Raw genomic sequence first — 22,406 nt, 5'->3', positions numbered from 1 at the left:
AGGTACTTGTCCCATCGTAACAGCTGCACTGCTAAAGCCAGGGTAATTATGCTGCATTATTGTAGAGCGCTAAGAGACTTCTGATAAAGTAAGTGTTAGGCGCTATATAAGCAAATATAATTATTTGCAGGCCAAAAGATGAAAAAGTTTAATTCCCCACTGGCATTTGAAAGATAATACTAATTTTAAACTTCCCTAAATTTAAAAGGGCTTGAAAATGTCTTTTTTTGTGGGAAAATAACGACAGTTAGTTGTCGAATTGACTTTAGGGATTACAATCATTATAGTAAATCTGTTTTTCGGACCATTGTATCAAATACTACGTTTTGTGCTGCGCAAAGTTTCAATCAGTTTAATTTTGGCCACTACAATAACTGGGGTTATTAGTGATGTAGACAAATGCTGATGTACCCTTTACAGCTCAATTTATGTATGTTATTACCAGAGAAAAAATGAAGTCAGTCAGTCACTCAATAGTGTCTGCTAGTGAAATCTAGAAAATAAACGGGTTTCCTTGCATAATTTGAATACTATATAGGACACAATTTCACAGATAGGACATACGTGACATATTCACAATTCCTGCAAAGTTCTACAGAATTTGATGTTGGCTGCAAATGGGACATATGATTATATAGTACCTTTTAAAGGCTTTAAAGAAACTACGTCCCTTTTGAAGCCAACATCAAATTCTGTAAAACTTTGCAGGAATTGTGAATAGGACATGTAATAACTATGTCTAGCTATCTGTGAATTTAAACGTTAGCAGTGTCCTAGTATTCAAATTATGCAAGGAAACCTTTTATTTTCTAGACTTTCCTGTCAGACCGAATGACATTTTTTTTTCTTTGGTAATAGTATGCATAAATGAGTTGTAACAGGTACATGAGCATTTTGTCTACATCATTGTCCCACTACTTAAAGGGATAGTTGAGTTTTGTTTTCAGACCGCAAATGCCTTCAAAGTGCATGGTTATTGTTCTAATTCATATCTATGACATTTCTAGTGCGCTTTTAGAACCTAACATTTCTATGAAGGTAATTTTAGACCCCCAAATATGTGAAATTTAGCCAATACGATCATATCAATTCAGCTCCACTTAAATAAAACACGGTGACCGTTAATCATTTATTTAATAAAAAATATAAAAAAATACATGGGTTGTGCGTAATATTACCAACACGAAAATGCCAACAAAAAAGCCAACATCGGCATTGGCTGAAATACGACATAAAAGGCGCTTTTTCGTTTTTTCAACAGCTTTTTTCAAATTATCTAATATTAAAGGTGGTATAAGTATTAGAAATCGTTATATTTATGGATATTTCAGCCGTCTCTGAACCGATTTTACTCAAACAAATATGATTTTGTCATTTAAATTGTATGTTCTTTCAAATTTGACACTCAGTTTTTCGTTATCTCACAAAACAATTATTTTGTGTAGCGCCCTCTGCAACAGAACTCAACTATCCCTTTAAATGGCCAAAATAAAACTGATTAAATAATTGTGCAGCACAAAAACGTACGACCATTCGGTACAAGGGTCTGAAAATCAAACTATTACTTAGGTGGTTGCAATCACCTATGTCGATTCGACAACTGATGGTCGTTATTTTCCAACAAAAAACATTTTCAAACCCTTTCGTTCAAGTTCAAGTTCAAGTTTATTCAAACCAATCAAACACAACATTTTACAATCAATTGACACAAAAGAAATAAAAAAACATGATAGGTTTGGGACCCCGGAGAAGCAGAGCTTGTGATAAGGGGCCCCTTAAAAGGTACATAAACAAAAACAAAATAACAGTATTTAGAATAACCGATGACAAAAACATATTTACAATGATAACTAATGAGTAAATATGGGAACAGAAAAAAAGATAACACACATACACATACACTTTTTTTTTTTTTTTTTTAACAATTTTGTTTTATTTCTCCAGATGTGTAACACAAACCATGACATACAATTGAATAAAATAAACGTGTTCAATATTGATGCTTTTACATAAACATAATTAAACACAAACTTATTTGCAGTATAATATAACTTAACAACAAAGTAAACGTATAAGTACCTAAACATAATATGTCAATTGTAAATGTTATTTACTTATATATTACAAAAAAAAACAAATCTGGAGATAATTTTACTGAAACAATCCTGCCCCCTCCCTGCCCCCTACATCACACAGACATACTCACCCTCTATCACACAAACATACTCACCCACTCACACACATACTCACCCACCCACCCACCTAACCCCCCCCCCCACACACACACACAGTACTCACTCAGTGGATGTCTGCCAACATTCTCAACTTAAGAAAAATATACTAAATAAGTTATCCAGGCCGCAAAATCGAGTTACGCTTTTAACAAGCTCACGGTGGAGAAGAAAGCAAATCTTAATTAATCTTAAGCTGCTCCCACTTTAAAAAATGTGATCCTAGCTTTCCCATTTTAATTGCTATTTTCTTTTCCTCATCCCTATACTTAAAAATGCTTTTTTTCATCTTTTCTAAAGTTAGTACTCGCCCCCCCGATCTTGACATAAATGTAACATACTTCACCATGAAAATGATAGTATTACACATTTTTATTCTATATGAACTACCTACCAACCCAACAAATATATCTCGCCATTCTAAATCTTTAATTTCATCTAACTCAAAAAGTTGTATTAAAGCCTGCCATAACCTTTGAACGCTCCCACAAGATAAAAATAAATGTTTGTACGTTTCTATTTCCTGCTTACAAAACGAACATAAATTATCACCAACAAAACCAAATCTATGAAGATGCTCATTAGTGTATATGGCTCCATGCAATAATTTAAATTGAAATTCCCGTTGTTTTCTAATGAGTATAGTAATTCTTGGTCTCACAAATATTTCTTTTAATTCTTTATCTATAAAATCATAGTCATTTTGCCCATCCCTTACCTGCAAATCATACGTTCGCTGCAGTGCTTTGATGAAATAATCATAGATTGTTCTTGAACCCACATCCACAAACTGTATTTTTTTACTAGAAATATGGAAATAAGTATTAAAGCTTATCAAATCAACCTCGAGGAATTCTATTAACCCTGAATCATCCTTCCATAACCTGGGTATCGCATCATAAATATCAATAATCATAAGCAAATTATTACCTTTCATACCGAGGTTCATAAAATATTTAACAGGCTTAACATGACCTTTCTCAACCAAATGATTCAGTTGAACAATCCCTCTTTCAAACAAGTATCTATCAAATATACTTTTTCCATTTATACATATATTCTGATTATTAAAAATAATTGGATTAATATAACCCTCCAAATATCTTAAATTACTTGTCTCTTGCCATGCTTGCAACATTTCCATATAGTATGGTGGAATATCTAAAACGAGTTTAATCTTGTTTAAATCATAATCACATAAAAAAATAAATCTACCACCCACAAACTGTAAGCAATGATCAAAAAACAATTTCCATCCCAAACTTTTCTCTCCATATAAAAGACGTTTTATCCACATTATGCGCTGTATTTTAACGGACATTTCAAAATTAATCATTCTTAATCCTCCAAAGTCATAATCCTGATACATTATTGCCCGTTTAATTCTATCTTTCCCCCTCCATATGAATTCAAATGAAATTTTTGCAACTTCTTTATATACCCAATGAGGGACAATAACGAGAGATGAAATATAATTTAATTTTGAAAGCGCATAAGTTTTTAGCAAATGTATTTTACCCATAATAGTTAAATCTCTTTGTTTCCACCATACAAGCAATTTTTTTATTTTACTTAGAATTTCTTTATAATTCAAATCATCTTTTAAACTTCGATCTAATGAATAACTAACCCTAAAATATGTATTTCCTTAACCAAATTTCCAAATAAAGGCCCATCAGGTTTGTTTTCATCCTCACCCATCCACATAAAATGTGTCTTTGTTTTATTCACTTTAAGACCACTAATTTTTTCAAATGATTCAAAAATATATTGCAACCTTCTAACCGAATCAATATCCTTCAAAAATATTGTCATATCATCTGCATATAACACTTGCCTAATTTCAGATTTTCCAAATGTAATCCCTTTAATACCGTTGTCCCTCCTTACTGCATGCGCCAAAATTTCGATGGCAACCAAAAACAAATATGGCGATAATGGATCCCCTTGCCTTACTCCCCTTTCTATTTCAAAATACCCCGTGGAGTGACCACCGTTCATAACACAACTACTTATCCCTTTATACAATAATTTTACCCAAGAGCAAAATGAATCTCCAAAACCGAACAATTTCAATATTTGAAATAAATATCTATGAGATACAGAGTCGAAAGCTTTCTCAAAATCCACTGCACACAAAAAACCCTTTCCCTTGTTCCCCATAATGCATAGAATAAAATAACATGTCATCTATCAATCGTACAGCTTCCCCAATATTTCTATCTTTTATATATCCAACTTGATCATGATGAATTATTTCATTTAAAACCTCTTTCATTCTTTTTGCTAGAACTTTAGATACAATTTTATAATCTACATTCAAAAGCGTGATGGGTCGATAATTTTTATATGGAGAGTATCTTTCGCTTCCTTCTCAATTAAGGTAATTACCCCTTGTTTTTGAGATGCCGTTAATTCCCCCTTTCGTATGTTTCATTCAATACTTCTACTAACAAATCACCCAAAGCTGGCCAAAAGTATAATAAAATTCAACTGTTAACCCATCATTTCCCGGGGTTTTATTCAATTTCATTTCTTTTAAAACTTTCAAGCATTCATCTTTAGTTAATTTACCTTCACAGATTTCCTTATTGTCTTCATTTAACTTTGAAATATCATTGAAAAAGAAAGGGTCGTTTTGATTTATATCAGCCCTTAAAGAATATAAATCTTTATAAAATAGTTTAATTTCCTTTAAAATTTCCTCCTTATCTCTAGTAGTTTCCCCATTTTCTTTGTACACCTCCCTAATTACACTTTTCCTTTTATTCGATTTTAACAACTGTTCAAAATATTGCGTATTGTTTTCTCCATCTTCAAACCAAGGTGCTCTTGATCTTATTTTAATGCCCTGTCGAGAAAAATCATACAATTTATTTAGTTTATCCCTTTTCTCCTCAATACAATCAACAATATATTTAGTGGGTCCCACTACCAGTTCGCCTTCTAAATCCTTGATTTGTTTCTCTAACAGTTCTATTTCAACCCTCCTTGCTTTTGCCTTTTTCCGCGAGTATGTTATAATAAATTCTCTCATTTTCATCTTTAAAAAATCCCAAAATACTAATTTATTCAAAATCTGTAATGACCATTCAGCTTTTAATTCCTGTATTTCCTTATTCATCTCTTCAACAAAATCTTTATCCATACATAAACTACTGTTAAATTTCCAATATGATTTCCCAAAAACAAACTTATCAACAAGATCATTAAATTCTAGCCTAACGCCAGAATGATCTGGCGTAATAGATGCCAAAATCTCACACGTACCCACCAATTTTTCAACACTACAAGGTATAAACCAATAATCTAAACGGCTTTGCACCACCGGCCAATTTTGTCGAAAAGTAAATTGCTTTACATTCGGATTTTTTTTCCTCCATATATCTTCTAAATCGTATTTATTTAAAAATTCCTTAATCAAATCAATAACCCGAGATTTCACCGGTGTTTTTGACCCCACATAATCTAATTTTCCATCCAATATACTATTGAAATCACCTCCTAATAAAACTAAATAGTCCCGATCACACTGATCAAAAATACTTTCATCTAACTTCTTCAAAAATTCAATTTGTAAAGTTTCTTTATCTCTCGTTGGAAAATAAACATTAACCAATAGCATTTTAACCCTTTGTATTTCACCTTTAAAAATAATGTATCTCCCCTCTTCATCTACTTTAATTTTTTTTTCTTCAAAATCTAAATGATTAGAAAATAAAATAAGAACCCCTCTACTATGGTTTGACCCATGACTAAAAAACATTGGCCCTCTCCAATCTTGTTTCCACCGCTCTTCTATCTCTACTGTACTATATGTTTCTTGTAAGAAAATTATACTATTCTTTTTAGTTTTGCACCATTCAAAAATATTCACTCTTTTTAACCTATCTCTTATTCCTCTAACATTTAATGTTACACCCCCACGCACACACACACAGACACACCCACATACACACATACACACATGGCTTTCCAGGATTTACTTTAACATATTTTGTAATCTCTCAAAAAGATATTCTCGACATGTATGTTTAAACATAGGTAGTGTTGGACTGGATCTGATGTTTTGTGGCAACTTATTCCATTCTTTGATACAATTAATTACAAAAGAGTTCGAAGCAGTTTGTGTTCTCGCAAACGGCTGATGGATAAGATTTCTCTGACGTGTGTTGTACGAATGGACAGTCGAATTAACAATAAACGCATCTTTTAAAAATGAATTATTTTGAGCAGATTGAGATTTGTACATGAATATCAAACAATTCATGGAGACTAATTCATCAAGAGGCAACATCTGAAGTTGCACAAATAAAGGATTACTTGGACTTCTGTAATTTGAATTTGTAATGAGCCTGATAGCTTTCTTCTGAAGGACTATTAACTTGTTTATATGGCTCCTATACGTTTTGAGGGAAGTTCTAAATAAGTATTGTATTTCAAATGCCGTTGGAATTTAACCATTTCCTTTTTTTGACCTGTTAATGGGACATAGCAGGCCTACCTTTAAAAATATCGTTTGACGTTTTAAAAATTTGACGTTTTTCTTTTGAAGATACCATAGCTCCAAAAAAAAAATGCTCGCTATAGCAGACAATGGTAGAGGTCAGTGAATGTATAGCAGACACCGAAAGGCCAGAATGATAAACTAGAAGGTTAGCAATTAAAATAATGCGGAGAAACCTAACTTTGAAATACTTCCGTAGAATGCTCGAAAACATATTGCATGCCAAACAAAAAAAACTAACCAAGAAAATGCCGGCTGTGAATGGGGACCGAACCCCCCCCCCTCCCAATACTCAGTGTTATTTATACGCCTTTGCAGGTTCCCTCTTTTCGAAAGCACCCCCTATCTCCGGTGTGAAAGTCAATGGCGGGCCAGACTTTGTCCCGCGGAAAAGTACCCCTTTACCGGTGATTTGGGGAACACGCATGCGGTCCCTCCGAACCTGGAGTAGGGGGTCCAGCCCATAGCATTGCCATTGGCCCAGCCCCAGTATATACAGCCCTATAGTAGCTGTATTTGGCTGTTCAAAATTAATTGATTATTAGGGAAACAAAAATTAGCCCCGAAAATAATAAAAGAACCCTAGATGTGCTTTTTTCCACAAAATTCGAACAAAATAATTGTTATTTAGCCATAAGTCATTACTGTGAAGATCTTAATAATTATAGGCCTATACTAGATAAAAAAAAATACATGCAATTGGTGTGATGTATATTTTGAATGGGCAGAATTCATTCGAAATGTAAACAAAGGTGGTGCGTTACCCACGCGTTGCGTGCTTCGGGTGGGGGGGGGGGGGAGGGGGGGGGGGGGGGGGGGGAGGGGGAGGGGGGGGGGAGGGGGGGGGGGGTCACTCCCAACATGACTGGCTTTGCACCAGCGCGCTGAAAACAGATATACGGCGTCCTGTTTTCAAGCACTGATCGCACAACCCCCCCCCCCCCCCGGGCACCTCTTCAGGTTTACATGTTTCGACCCATGTGCGATACATACGCCATTAGGGTCCATTTCAGAGGTTGATGGACACGGGTGTGTGGCACTTGTGTATATCAGAGTGACGGTGGGGGGGGGGGGAGGGGGGAGGGGCTAGTTTAGATATTTCAGTAAATTTAGTTTTCCGGCGCTTCGTATTTGCGCATGTGCAAAGCATGCTTTGCAGTACCTGGTGGTACTACGCCCCCCCCCCCCTACCAAAATAATACGTAATAAATTTAATCAGATAAATAATCAAACATAACAAACATTTTAGCGGAGCATCATTGGACTCGATGATCCAAGAAAGAAAAACAAGTTGTATAGTTTGTGTGAAAGCTTGCATTTTATTTAATGCTGAGAAGGTCACATTGGTCTCTCTCTCTCTCTCCCTCTCTTTTCTCTCGCTCGCGTACAATGTCTGTCCCCTCTCTTTTACATTGTTCGCAACCTGTTTTCTGTCATTCCATTCTATTTACGCTCTATTGACGTCCATCCTCGTCGCGGGCTTGTCATTGTCTTTACTTTATTTTTTATTTTTTATTTTTTTTTAAAACAAAGAGCAAACTTTTATATTAATATATTTGTGTTTTTTGTTCTGTATAAGCTAATTTGTGTAATGCTACTTTGTTATTTTGAGGGACCCATAATCTACAAGTATCCACTTTTTAATGGGTCCCTCCATTTCCATAGAAAATATCAATTTTTTTTTTTTGTATTATGTTATTCAAATTTTGTTTATATGCAGTTTAAGTATTTGTAAATGATATTATTCACATGTTATCTTGTTCAAATTTTTGTTTTGTTTTAATGAAATATTGTTCTAATTTCTGTGGAAATGAAAAATAAACTTGAATTGAATTGAATTGAATTGAATCCTTCCATTTCGTAGTGGCTTAGGTTAGAGCTTCAGAGAGTCTGTATTTTAAACATGCACATTAAATTGCCTGCAGAGCAGGCGCTCCACAGGAGGGTTAATGGGCACATTGCCCTCCCCCTCACACACACACACATACACGCGCACACACACGTATCGAACACTCCAATAGTGCCACTTTTCACAAGTTTTTTCTTTATAATAAGTGCCCCTTCTTATTTTCTCCTAAATGCCTCTTTTCACTTCTGATTAGTACCCTATTATGATAGGAGCCCCTTTTACTTACACAAACGCCCCTTTTCCTTTATAATAAATCGCCCTTTTCCCCTTTTAATAAATTACCTTTGCCTTACTTATACATAGCCCTTTTCAGCTCTGATAAGTATCACTTTCAACTTCCCCTTGTTACTTGTGATGTAATTACGCATTAATGAGTACCTCTCACTACCTGTATATCCCACTGTCGCTTACAAATTGTACCTTTAGTTACGGTCAACTAAAGCAGCGTTTTTAAAACTTTTTTAGTCACGGCACCCTTTTAAGAAATAATATTTTTGCGTCATCCCAGTCCCAAATTTATTTACAGAAGATTCATTTTGCATCACTCTGACACTCGTCAAGTGCCATGAACACATGGGGAAATTTGTTTCTAAATTTTGCGAGAGGGCGAAGCGAGCGAGCCAATCTTTTGTAGAATGAGTCAACGCAAGAACACTTTGAAGAGAAAAATAAATAGTCGTAATAATATAATTATGTTCTCAAATTTATTTGACATTCAGTAATCAACACGGATATGGAAACAATAAATCATACGCATCAATGTATTTTTTAATTATAGACAGAAAAAAGGCACATGGATTTCATTAGCCTCATCGAGTCATGGTTTTCACTGTCTCAAATTGCACTTGATAGCACACGTAATAAGAATGGTTCCAACCAGAGGGACCCAAAGAAAGACTATGGCAAGAAGCATGGCATAACATGTATATACGTCACACACCGTCGATGGAACGACTAACGTCTGATCGTATTTAAGTTTTAAAAAAATAATAGAACAAACCGTCTGTTTGGAGCCAGAAGGGCATTAAATCATTATTGTAATGCAGAATTAACGCCTTGCTGACTCTGAACAGATTTGATAAAGGCGTTATTCATATAGGATTAGTAGTCTTATTCGTTTCATTGTTAAACATTAATACAAGGCTGGGAGTTCATGACGAAGTTGTACACATGATAAAGGAACAGATTGTTACGATGGATGTACATAGAAACCGTCTAGACTAGCAACCGAGGCCCAGCGGTATCTAATAATCTTCATCATCTTCTGCCTCAGCGTCGCAGGAGTCGATGCCGACCTCTTCGTAGTCCTTCTCGAGAGCAGCCAAGTCCTCCCGAGCTTCTGCAAACTCTCCTTCCTCCATACCCTCTCCGACGTACCAATGGACGAAAGCACGCTTGGCGTACATCAGATCGAACTTGTGGTTCAAGCGACCCCAAGCCTCGGCGATGGCGGTGGTGTTGCTCAACATGCAGACGGCACGCTGAACCTTGGCAAGATCACCACCAGGGACAACGGTGGGTGGCTGGTAGTTGATACCGACCTTGAAGCCAGTTGGACACCAGTCGACGAACTGGATGGAACGCTTGGTCTTGATGGTAGCGATGGCGGCGTTGACATCTTTGGGGACGACATCACCACGGTACAGGAGACAGCAGGCCATGTACTTGCCGTGACGGGGATCGCACTTCACCATCTGGTTCAGAGGCTCGAAGCAGGAAGTGGTGATCTCAGAAACACTGAGCTGCTCGTGGAAAGCCTTCTCAGAGGAGATGACGGGTGCGTATGTGACAAGAGGGAAGTGGATTCTTGGATATGGCACCAAGTTGGTCTGGAACTCGGTCAGATCGACATTAAGAGCGCCATCGAATCGCAGAGATGCGGTGATGGAAGACACAATCTGGCCGATCAGACGGTTGAGGTTCTGGTATGACGGACGCTCGATGTCGAGATTACGACGGCAGATATCGTAGATGGCTTCGTTGTCGACCATGAAGGCACAGTCGGAGTGCTCGAGGGTGGTGTGAGTGGTAAGGATGGAGTTGTATGGCTCGACAACAGCGGTGGAAACCTGAGGTGCCGGATAGATGGCGAACTCCAGTTTGGACTTCTTGCCGAAGTCGACGGAGAGACGCTCCATGAGGAGAGCGTTTAGCCCAGATCCTGTTCCACCTCCGAAGCTATGGAAGATAAGGAAGCCCTGGAGACCGCTGCAATTGTCCGCCTAAAGAGAAAATAACAAGGAACCATTAACATTGTGCTGTGGTGATTTCGTCCCAAAGGTTGTCAACGCCGCCATCGCTACCATCAAACGCATATAATGAGATATAAGAATCTACTTCGATATACAATGTATGAATCTACTATTATCACTGTTTGTAGCATGTCTCAATTTTCCATATTTCATGCTATTTTTGTTTATATACGTCCAAGATTTGAGGCCATGTTGGTGTCCCAGCCGTTAACGAGTATTGTGAAGTTACCAACATAAATCGAATTATTATGATATCTTTTTGCTTCATATTTGGTCTGATCAAACATTTATTGGACTATTATCATTGGGTGTATGAATACTGCCCTGAGATTATCGGTTAGATAATTATGTGACGAAATAGCTCGGACTTTAGGCCTATTTCATGACCATGTTTGTTCAGCAACAATACTACTTAATTAAGTCATATAAATATTTGAAGAAAAAAATCTTACCAATCGCCTTATCCTGTCCATGACATTGTCGATGTGCTCTCGACCGATGGTGTAGTGACCACGGGCGTAGTTGTTGGCAGCATCCTCCTTGCCGGTGATCAGCTGCTCAGGGTGGAAGAGCTGACGGTAGGTACCGGTACGGACCTCATCTGAAACGAAGATTCGTAAATATTGAGCATCCCATTAACTTTTTACATTTTAAACATGTATTTTATATCATGATGATTTTTATTATTTTAATGAACAAATTACTTCGATTTCTTATTCTTTTCCTCCTATTCCCGTTTCTTTCTCTCGCCTTTTCTGTCTAGCAGCTATAGTCTATAGTCATGCTAGTCATTGGACTTTTCTTTAGAAAAGATGTTAAAGACCGGCAATACTACTGGGCCAGAAGGGATTAGACCACCCAGCCAGGTCACTGACAGGTGGCTATCTCATCAACTCAGCTCTCAAGTAACATAAGAAAAAGAGGATCATGGGGGACCAACAGGCACCGCTTAGGCATTGTTTTCTATAAAGAGGGAGCAAGAAGCTACAAGTAGGACAGTGGGGCTTTAAGTTCTTAAGCTTGAACTTGACATTTCTTCTTCTGTATGTCAGTATCATTAAAGGACGAGTAAAGAAGTCGCGTGTTACATCTTCCGCACCCCCTTAATCTGTAGCCTTGTAAATTCACATTTAAATGTCCGGGTATAAGACTGATGCCCCCCCCCCCCCCCCCCCCCACCCGCCCAATTGTTCCAGTTCCTCCTGAATGGAGTGGCCTAATTTTGCTACGCCATGGTGCCCAAACAGGTTCGTGATGATTGCAGTAGGGTAGGATGTGAAAGCTAAAGTGCTTAGATTAGCAAGTGTGCGCTTGTAAAAATGACGCCTGACTGAAATGCTACCCAGGGAGTGGAGAATGTGCATACATTGTGTGTGGGTAAGCCTGAATCCGATGACCGGGGTAATAATTATCATGATTGCAGGACCCACAGGGAGAACAGTATGAAAACTGATGAGGCTACACTGGGTAAACAAGACATATTATTATTATTATTATTATTATTATTATTGCATACATGACATGCATGGCTCTTAGTCTTACCTACGACCGAAGGTTCAAGGTCAACCATGACAGCCCGGGGGACGTGCTTCCCGTTACCGGTCTCACTGAAGAAGGTGTTGAAGGCATCATTCTCCTTGCCGGGGGAGGTATCACCAGGCATCATACCATCGGGCTGGATCCCGTGCTCCAGGCAGTACAACTCCCAGCAGGAGTTACCCATCTGGACTCCGGCTTGGCCGACATGGATGGAGATACATTCACGCTGTGGTTAATGAAAAACAGGAAAGAAAAAGGTTAGACATGCAAGCCACTTCTTTGAATATATCTGACTGTCAAGAATTACTCAAGATGTAAAGTTGTCTCATTTTTGGGTGATCATCCGAGCTCAATTAAATCGCCGACTTCGTCTATATTGACAGTCGTCAGCATTGCAAGGGAAAGCGACAACGTGAATGGCATGTTCCGACAAAAGTACTTTAAAAGTGAAACAGTACGAAGACATGGATGCTAATAATCATTGACGTTGGACATTAATGGTTCCACTTTCCCTCCATGAATTACAAAGATTGGTTACAGCATCCACAACACAACTTATGCAAACAGGCTAACCATTCCGTCATGGCTGATGCATGCCGTTATACTACAGGGTGGCGCACTTCATAAAACACCACTAATGAAGAATTGACTGTCTCGTCATTCTCCAGTAAAAATTACCGACAGTTTATCTGGAACCCGTTTCACAACGCCTTTTTTCAATGCCAAATTTCAAAAATCAGTGACAAATCTGTTTATAACCAATCAGAAGCAAGGATTTCAGTAGTTTATAACAAAAACTGTCATTTGTCACTGATGACAAGTTTTGTGAAACGCCCTCCGGTTGTGGTACATGAAAAAGCGAGTTGTATAGGCTCCAAGGGATAGAAGAATAGAATGTACTGCCAGCAAGCAGTATATGCTAGATATAAGAATATAATTACCCGGGTAGCTTGTTTAGTGTATAGTTTCGTAATTTTCTCCATGGTTCTGAATATACCAACTCTCCGCAATAAATAATCATCAAAAGATAGTGGCAGCCAGACACCAAATGACTATTCCCTCCAACTTGGTCTCTCCTGAATCGTTATGATCCCGACCTTCGCGAAAATAACCCTAATGTCTGTCGCATAGATTTCCAATGTAATCCATGCAACTCTTCTAGACGTTGTGACTAAAAAATTAGAAATCGTCTGCCTTTGTAGTAAACACAGTGTCAGGACCCTCGTTGTTATAAGATGGTGATAGGATACTAAAGATTAGGAGTAAGAAGTTGCCTAAATTGGATGTTTTGAATCACTTCCTCAACAGGCTGCCCTTTTCGGGGTGACACGGAAGTTGGCTAATTATAACGCCGGGGAAGAGTCATGCATACCATCGGCATTCTGCCATGTTTGGAGAAGAATGTTTGAAAGTACCGGTGCAAAACCTCATAAGTACGTGCTCCCAAATGCCGTTTTAAAGGGGATGAAAACGCGTACTTTTATATTTTTTTAGAATTCAATAATGTATTTGGAATTCCATTTTGGGATTTGCCAATTCTTGCATGCAATATTTGATTTCGCTCCCCAAAATCCGCTATCGAGCAAATATAACGATACAAATTACTATCAAAACTGAGTGAACCCAGGCTATGTGGTGTTACCGTTTTTATGGACAGACAAAATAATACAAAGATCCAATTATTTAATTAGTTATCTAGTTCGTGTGACCATTACTTAGCTGGAAATGATTTTGTGCAGTGTGATTGATAAGTGAGAAAAACAATTCTCTTAAGTCGTTCGAAATGATTTCTGAAAACTAAACTGTTTTCTTTAAAGGGATGATCATTATCAGAAAACACGTTTTACTACTCCCCCTTTGTATACGATACATTACATCAAACTAAATCTAAAATGTTCACGCGCTCAATCTTATCTGCATACTTCCTTCACGCAAGAAGCAGAGCCGGTTTATCTGATTTCCTTGATCCGCAACAAAGTTACAGCCAGGATGCAGGTTGATATTAAATCGATCGATCATACTGATGACAAAGATTGCAAACATGGAGAATGGCCGCGTCATTTCCTGTCCGGCTTTCCTGGTTAAGCGGGACTGCACTACTTGTAGCTACTTGCGCCCTCTACATAGCAAACAGTGCCTAAGCAGTACCCGTTGGTACCCATGATCCCCCTTTTCTTATGTTAAGTGAGAGCTGATTCGAAGTGATAACCCCCTGTCAGTGACCATGCAGGGAGATCTAATCCCTCCTGATCAAACTAGTGCAGACAGGCTTTAAAGTTATTATGGCAATGAAAAAAGCTGAGTTATAGATTTTGATTGTCAGGATGAAATATGTTACAAAAGAAACGGTCGGAGAATAGTTCACGAATGAGCAGTGGATAGTAAAAAATGAAATTGATTTTCGAAAAGAGATTTTTTTTTTTAAATTTGTGCCGCGATGGGGGGTGGGGGTGGGGAAGGGGCTTTCTAAAAAAATATACCTCTCACTCTCTAGTCTAGGTAGTATCCCCCAAACACCCATCCATGATCTTTCACAACATTTAATTAAATCGAAAAATATAATGCGTTTCGCCCAAATTAAAACAGAAGAAACTATTAAAGGTACTATGTCCCATTTGCAGGCCAAAAAGAAATGAAAAGGTTTAATTCCAACGGCATTTGAAAGATAATACTAATTTAGAACTTCCCTTAAAAAAAGGGGTGGGGGCTTGAAAATGTCTTTAAGTGGGAAAATAACGACTACTAGTTGTCGATTTGACTTTAGAGCTATAGAGCCAGTAAGTAATAGTCTGATTTTCAGACTATTGTACCGAATGGTCGTACGTTTTATGCTGCGCAAAGATTCAATCAGTTTAATTTTGGCCATTACAAGAAGTGGGTTATTGATGTAGGCAAATGCTCATTTAACCTTTACAGCTCATTTTATGTATGTTATTACCAAAGAATAAAAAAAGCCAGTCAGTCACTCAATAGTGTCTAACAGTGAAATCTAGCAAGTAAACGGGTTTCCTTGCATAATTTGAATATTAGGACTCTGCTAACGTTTAAATTTAACAGATAGGACAATCATGACATATTCATAATTCCTGCAAAGTTCTACATAATTTGATGTTAGCTGCAAAAGGGACATAGTAACTTTAAGATAAATTGAAGGGAAATGTGCTTCAAATGTTTGTAACCCCTGCTAACAATTTCGTCATATTATAGATTCGTGGAAAGTCATAGGATTTCTTATATTTCTTCTTCTTCTTCTTCATCGTCTCTCTCTCTCTCTCTCTCTCTCTCTCTCTCTCTCTCTCTCTCTCTCTCTCTCCCTCCCTACCTCTTTTTCGCTCTAAAGATAGGAGGCTGAACTCCCGGCCCAGCGGTGGTCACACCATATCACATCACGTGACCACATCATGCCCAGGGTAGCTTAGCTTAATGGGAGTTTCCGGAAGATATTGGAACAGAAAGCTTACGCACAAGCCCTTCTCAAGCGCTGTGCGTAATTACATTGTCTGCACCGTGAGACTATGCTGCCGGCATACTACACATACTCTGTACTTAAGCTGCTCTTAACGGCAAGAGACTGGCAAAGCTAGGCTCTGCTCAAGGATTCAGGAATTGCTGTAAAGTTTCAAATTAGCTTCTGTTCCTGCGAACTACTGAAAAACCTATACTTTTTTCTTTCTACTTTTAAATATGTTTAAATAAATATTGCAGAATATGGATTATTGGAATGAAGCACGGGCATTTGTATTAGATAATGTTGACACTGTCCATATCTCTTTCACAACTCATCCAAAGATTTCACTTTGCTTCTTGATCATGTTGATAGCGTTCTCTTGATTTAAAACCCAGTGTATAATTGTCTTATTGGTTACATTATCATAATCTAATTATTGCTTTGCAACCACGCAAAACATCGTTGTTTAATTACTGAGCCAATTAAATTGATCTTTTATTCGATTATCTTATGATTACTTGGTGGTCAATCAGCACTTTGACTACGGATAAACAATTTATTTGTCAACCGTGATTCGAGTAAGCACCAGTATTATTGTCACATTTGTTGAATAATTCAGTAATGTTTCTTGGCTGTACCCAATAACTTTGATTTGATGAACAAATAAAGGGAAACCTAAAAACTGAAACGGGGGGGGGGGGGGGGGGGGGGAGACTGACAGAATGACAGATAAAGTATTTTCAACTTTCTAGAAAGTATTGCTGTGGTCATAATAGTGATGCATATTAATTGCACTCGAAGGGCGATCTATTGACAATTTCAGTTTCGTATTCAACTAAAACTTACCAAAAGGCCGGAAATGGACTATCATTATGGATATAAAAACACTTTTCATTGTTTCCTGTACAGTCTATATTACTACTCAGTCTATTCACGAATAAGAGGCAACTAATTAATTCTTATCGATAACATTTGCATCGACGTAAATTCTTAATGTTAGTTTAGATTCATAAACCCCATACAGAAGATGAATGCACAGCCACAGAAAACGTTCAGATGTATTGAATATTATCCAGATCTCACAAGGATATCGTTCATTTTGAAGCCCTCTCACAAATGCACACAATTCATTTCAGACACAATACATCACCCTGTATTAAGACATGGGGAGTTAGTACTCCATTAAAGGGAAGAAAACATGGATGTGAAAATGGTTTGAAGAGTAAAGAGTCACTCCACTACGGTATCAATTATATCAACGCTCAAAATGAGGATATTATTAAAGTGGCAATCGAAACTAGAATATTTGTTCAGGCTTAAAGACCAAACGCATTATCTGATCAAATAAGAGCGATAGCTATGCAATGTAAGTAAAGAGGTTGATACATTTAACAGAACTGTCTTCAGTTACAGTGATTATTTTTTTATGACACAAAAAGAATAGCGTAAATTCATCTCCTAGCCGTTTTACTTACAAGACAGAAAAGAACCCGGCTACTATTTATATTGGATTCTGAATCTTTTGTGACCAGCACATGAAGACTTCAAACTCAATTTAAACTATCACTCAGTAGAAAATCATGTTGTATGAGGCATACTAAGAGAATGAATTAATAAGAAGGATCAGTTATGACTTACCATATTGATGTAGATTTCGGCTTCAACGGTAATGAAGAAAGACTGAGGAGGATTGTTATTTCGTGATATTGGCAGATATAGTTACTTCTATTTCTTCCGTCTTCTCAGAGCCGTGTTCGATGAGCGGACCAAGAAGCGAGAGAGAGGGACGCTGAAGCGAGTTAGCTCAGTATCTGAAGTGAGTTGGGTTTATCGACTAGCAGCAGGTTTTATACTAACTTTGAACGTCCGGGGTGAACGCCAGTAACAGGAAGCAGGCGCGGATCCAGGACTGTTTAGGGGTGGGGGCCCAATTTGTTTTCTTTTTGCTCCCGAAAATGCGCTCAGTGGGGGGGGGGGGGGGGGGGGGGGTAGTAAGCACTTTTATTTGTTTGCCCTCGAAAATTTGAAAATATGCACCCCCCCCCCCCCCCTGGATCCGCAACTGACAGGGAGAGCCGGTTGGCGATTAGTTTTTAAAGGGAAATCCAACCCTTGTTACAAATTTCATTTCTATATAGGCAGAACAATAAGACAAACCGAATGGCGACAATTTGAAATAAATCGGGCCAATATTAAGAAAGTTTGGAAGACGAGATCAAAGTCCATGCAAATCTCCAATGGCAGTTTGGTAAGTGGTTTGTGACGTAGTCGCGAATAATTCTCCCATTAGTCGAGTACAAGAATATCATTAAGTTCTTTATTCTCCTTAGTGCCCTCTCCCTTGGGGCACTACTCATACATTTATTATGGATAGCATGTTATTATAGGCTTGAAATTTTAGTCATTTTTTGGTTAAGACAAACGGGAAAGCTGTCCGCCACTACATCACAGAGACATTACCGATTCAGCCAATTTGAAGAACCCATACCTATATAGTGCTTACAACTTTCAAAAATTCATTACTTTTTTCCCGATTACATTCACATTTTCACCGGTCTACTTCTCTGATATTTCTGCTTTCCTCTAGAATAGTTTGTTATCAAGGTCACGTGTGGATGTCCCTTTAAAGGGGCACGTTCCCGCCAGTGTAGTTATCGAAACATGCCATCTGCGTAAGAGCGGTATTCTGTTGGTGTCAATAGGCAACTATAGCGCCGTCCGCCAGCACGTATATTTTGAGCGCCCTCTGGGATACGGGGAACATGCCCCTTTAACGGTTTCTAATGACAGGCCAACTCTTTTTGTATTCACACCCCCTTTTTGGGAGCCATTCAAATGTTTGGAATTAGGGCGGGGGGGGGGGCGATGATGAGAGTTGGGCGGTCATGAGGGCCGCTGGGGAAACATTGCAGGGGTAGTCGTTATATGATGAATTATGGTGTGTTTTTTGTTCAAAATCCATAAATTAGATTAAATCATTGCACATTGGGAGCATTCATCAACATTATACGTAGTACCATGAGAACATACTTAGATAAAGCACATTGTCTATTCACAGCCCTATCCTATTGATAGATTTTAAAGGCTTGAATGACTATTTCAAAGCAATAACAGTATATCTTGCCCAACATATTTGTACCATTTGAAGTACCATAACAGCTGTAGGGTTATCACGTGAAAGTTTAAAATGCTATGAGTCTCGATCAGAGTAAAATAGTAAAATAATGAATCATGATTTTGAAATCTCTATGTACAGTGATATTCTGCAGACATCCACCCCCCCCCCCCCCACCCTCCCTCCTCTCACTAACCACCTCTCAAAGGAAGAATATCGGTTTTTAGAATATTGTTTTTCTTATTATTACCTCTGGTACATTATGAAGAGATATACAACAACCTTATTCGAATATGGTTGTTATAGTGCGTGTCGTGCTATCCATAGCTTTTAGAAATAAATAGGTTACAACATGTATCTTTTATATGTTAAGGTCATTGATGGCAACTAATCGAACAACCTGTATCCTTTGTGTTAAGGCCTATGATAAGAACTCAACCAATAACAGGAAGAACTGACGTCATGATCGGAAATGAGAGGGAACACGTTGCCGGAAGTGATTGTGAAATCGATTATCTTTAGAGGGGAAACATGGGAAGGTCATGATAGGCTGTGATAGATATTAACATAAACAACCCGATATCCTGATGCAGGACCAAAGTTTAGCAATTGTTCATACGATTGATTTATGCGATTGATTGCATATAATAAATAAAGGGATTGGGTAAATTTCTCAGATTCTGAAACAAAATCCTGGATTTAGCTCATGCTGCAATGACAATTATAAAGCTCTAGGTCAGTAAGGAACCCCATGACTTTTACGAGCCGTCGCCTGTCTGATTATCAAGGTATTTATGATTGGAAATCGAAATCACATTTTGCGTTTTCCTAACGGTTTCCTAAAACTACATTAGGGAAAACGAGTATGGTAAAATTTTGATCATTTTGAAGCGCATTTTTTTTTTGGGGGGGGGGGGGGACTTCAATATTACACAACATACAGACACTGACAACATTTAGGGCCGTGTATCTCAGATTTAACATTGTTTAAACGATGCCTTTAATGCAATCACTCGCAAACAAAAATTCATGGTCGAAATAATATCAATCCTACGATCAATTGTTGCCCCACGTGATGATACTGGACCCAGAACTTACTTAGAACAAGAGTTCAGCAGGAAGACCAGAGTGCATTTATTCGTTAAGCCTTTATTTATACCCGCAATAACATTACATGTAGAAGTTGCAGTGAAGAACAATAACAATTAGTAGAGAACGCATGCATATAGTTTGGGGCAACAACAAATGAACTATAGAGCTACAGATAGCAGAACTTTTAATAGGCTATGTGTAGTTAAGTCGCAGTGGTAGTAGTACTAGTAGTTACAATAATAAATAACATTTTAGGGTACTGGAGAGGGGCTTGCAAAATAGCAACCGCCCCTTATTCATATTGATTTAGGAGAAATGTATTTGTTTGCATATAAAAGCCGACAAACGGTTGATCAGTGCCCCCTGGGCCCCTTCATTTCCTTTCTGCCCATAAGCACATATCTGCCTATTCAAAAAATGCCTTTATCACAGACCGGGGAATACAATGACAAACTGCTCCTTGCTTTGATTTGATAGGGGCATTTATAAGAGGTGAAATGAGGCATTTATGAAAAGGGGATAGGTCCCCCATCATAAAAGAAAGGGGCACTTATGAAAATGACAAGGGGCACTTATAACAAAGGAAAATATTTGTTGAAAAAAGGGGCATCGATCAGATTTTAATAGAGGCATTTATCGGAGGTGAAAGGTGGTTAAGATGCGGGAAGTAGCTCTTATTAAAAAGAAAAAGAGGCACATGTTTAAATAAACGGGGCACTTATCAGAGAGGAAAAGGGGTAACTATAAAAGGGGGAAGGGGGCACTTGTAAGAAAGAAAAAGAACATTTATTAGAAAGGAAAAAGGGTACTTATTGAAAAGGAAAGGGGCACACGTGAATATAAAAGGGGCACCCCTCAGATTTTAATAGGGCAATTATCAGAGGTGAAGGTGCGATTATCCGAGTTAAGAAGGGGTAGTTATTAAAAGGGGGAGGGCACTTATTACAAAGAAGAAGGGGCACTTGTCAAAGTAAAAGGGGCACCCCTCAGATTTGAATAGGGCAATTATCAGAGGTGAAGGGGCACTTATGCAAAGAGAAAAGGGGACACTTCTTGTATATGACAAGGGGCACTTACTTGATATTAAAAAGAGCACTTATGATGATGGAAAATGAACACTTATTGCAAAGGAAAGTGGGAACTTGTCGAAGGATAAGGGGCACGTGTCGAAATAAACGGGGCACTTATCAGAGGTGAAAAGAGGATGGGAGCTTTTACAAAGTAGAAGGGGCACTTTTGAGGTACTTGAAAAGTGGGGCGGCACTGTGCCCCCAGCCCCCTCATAGTGAACAGGTATGACACCATCACCGCCACGCTCAAAACTTTTCATATGAATTGATGATCAAAATTTAATTTGTTTTATTATATGGACCGAACCAAACTCTATTTCGCATGGCAAATTGACAAATGTTCGGCATTCTTTAGGAAGAAATAAAAAAGAGAAAAAATTAGAGACGACAGTGTGCTGTCGAGATATTAACTCGATTTTGTCACGAGATGGCGCTACAGAGTTTGGTCATTCAAGACTTGTTTAGCACCTGCACAAAATCAACCTGGTCAAAGCATTTTTATAGAAAGGTCTACTTGTGCTTTTAAACGAACCCGCAAAGTGCGTTATGTCATCAGCATGATCAGATGCAAGCATATTCAAGGGTCGAACCCGGGACCTCTTGCCCGAGAGTTAACAGCCTTCACCAGTACGCCCGCCTCCCCCCCCCAAAAAAAAAACAACCGTGAACGGAGGGATAGCATGCATGTTCCCAAACTCTTCGGCTCGTAACAAAAGAAAAAGGTCTTCCCGTATTGACTTTACACACCGGACTTTTGCTGAAAGGAGGGGGGGGGGGGGGGAGGGGTTGATGAAAAAGGCTCGGATAACAAAAGAAAAAGGTCGATCCGTATTAACCTTACACACCGGACTTTTGCTTTAAAAAAAAGGGGGGGGGGGGGGGGGTCGCTGGGAACACGCATATGCGTACCCTAAATAACACTGAGTTGGGGGGGGGGGGGGGGCGGGGCACCACGATGGTCCTACGAAGTCATACAAATATGGCATAGCGCGGTAGTCCGTTCATCGAGACTGATCTTACCAGGTGAGTAGACTTACTATAATTTGATTGAAGAGATGGAGGATGGTAGAGCTATAGGGAATGTGTGTGATAATCCTGTCATGTCCCTTCTACTTTCTCTCAGCTATTGCCCCTTCATTTTTGCCAATCGATTGCAAGGCGTATGTCCCCGACTTCCGTAACTACATTAAGTCACATTGTGGAGAATAGAAAGGGGCTAAAAGCCAAAGAGACCGACAGCCAT

The 22,406-nt window shown here is 38.4% G+C and overlaps 1 protein-coding gene across 2 annotated transcripts; it reads right to left on the bottom strand.

Annotated features, from left to right (window-relative positions):
• Positions 1-9,332: 9,332 nt before the first annotated feature.
• LOC579194 (tubulin alpha-3 chain) lies at positions 9,333-17,713 on the bottom strand. 2 transcript variants are annotated; one of them, XM_775024.5, is made up of 4 exons: positions 17,525-17,713; positions 12,442-12,664; positions 11,352-11,500; positions 9,333-10,869 (listed from the first exon to the last, which is right to left on the bottom strand). In XM_775024.5, exons 1-4 carry the CDS (start codon positions 17,525-17,527, stop codon positions 9,892-9,894), a joined length of 1,353 nt encoding a protein of 450 aa, XP_780117.1. In that variant the 5' UTR covers positions 17,528-17,713; the 3' UTR covers positions 9,333-9,891. The 2 variants fall into 2 exon arrangements, with proteins under 2 accessions (XP_780117.1, XP_802011.1); XM_796918.4 differs by lacking the exon at positions 17,525-17,713 and adding an exon at positions 13,380-13,643.
• Positions 17,714-22,406: the final 4,693 nt, after the last annotated feature.

Source organism: Strongylocentrotus purpuratus, unplaced genomic scaffold, assembly GCF_000002235.5.
Source record: "Strongylocentrotus purpuratus isolate Spur 01 unplaced genomic scaffold, Spur_5.0 spur5_contig_853, whole genome shotgun sequence".
NCBI classification, from domain to species: domain Eukaryota; kingdom Metazoa; phylum Echinodermata; class Echinoidea; order Camarodonta; family Strongylocentrotidae; genus Strongylocentrotus; species Strongylocentrotus purpuratus.
Note: the sequence above shows the minus strand (reverse complement) of the source record. Positions and strands in the feature narration are given on the sequence as shown.

What these genes read in the sequence shown, in the direction of transcription:
- LOC579194 (XM_796918.4), bottom strand. Translation starts at nt 13,421, where the DNA reads ATGGAGAAAATTACGAAACTATACACTAAACAAGCTACCCGG. An exon ending in CCTTGAACCTTCGGTCGTAG is followed by an intron (nt 11,501 to 12,441) that starts GTAAGACTAAGA and finishes TCTTCGTTTCAG; the next exon opens with ATGAGGTCCGTACCGGTACC. An exon ending in TGGACAGGATAAGGCGATTG is followed by an intron (nt 10,870 to 11,351) that starts GTAAGATTTTTT and finishes TTTTCTCTTTAG; the next exon opens with GCGGACAATTGCAGCGGTCT.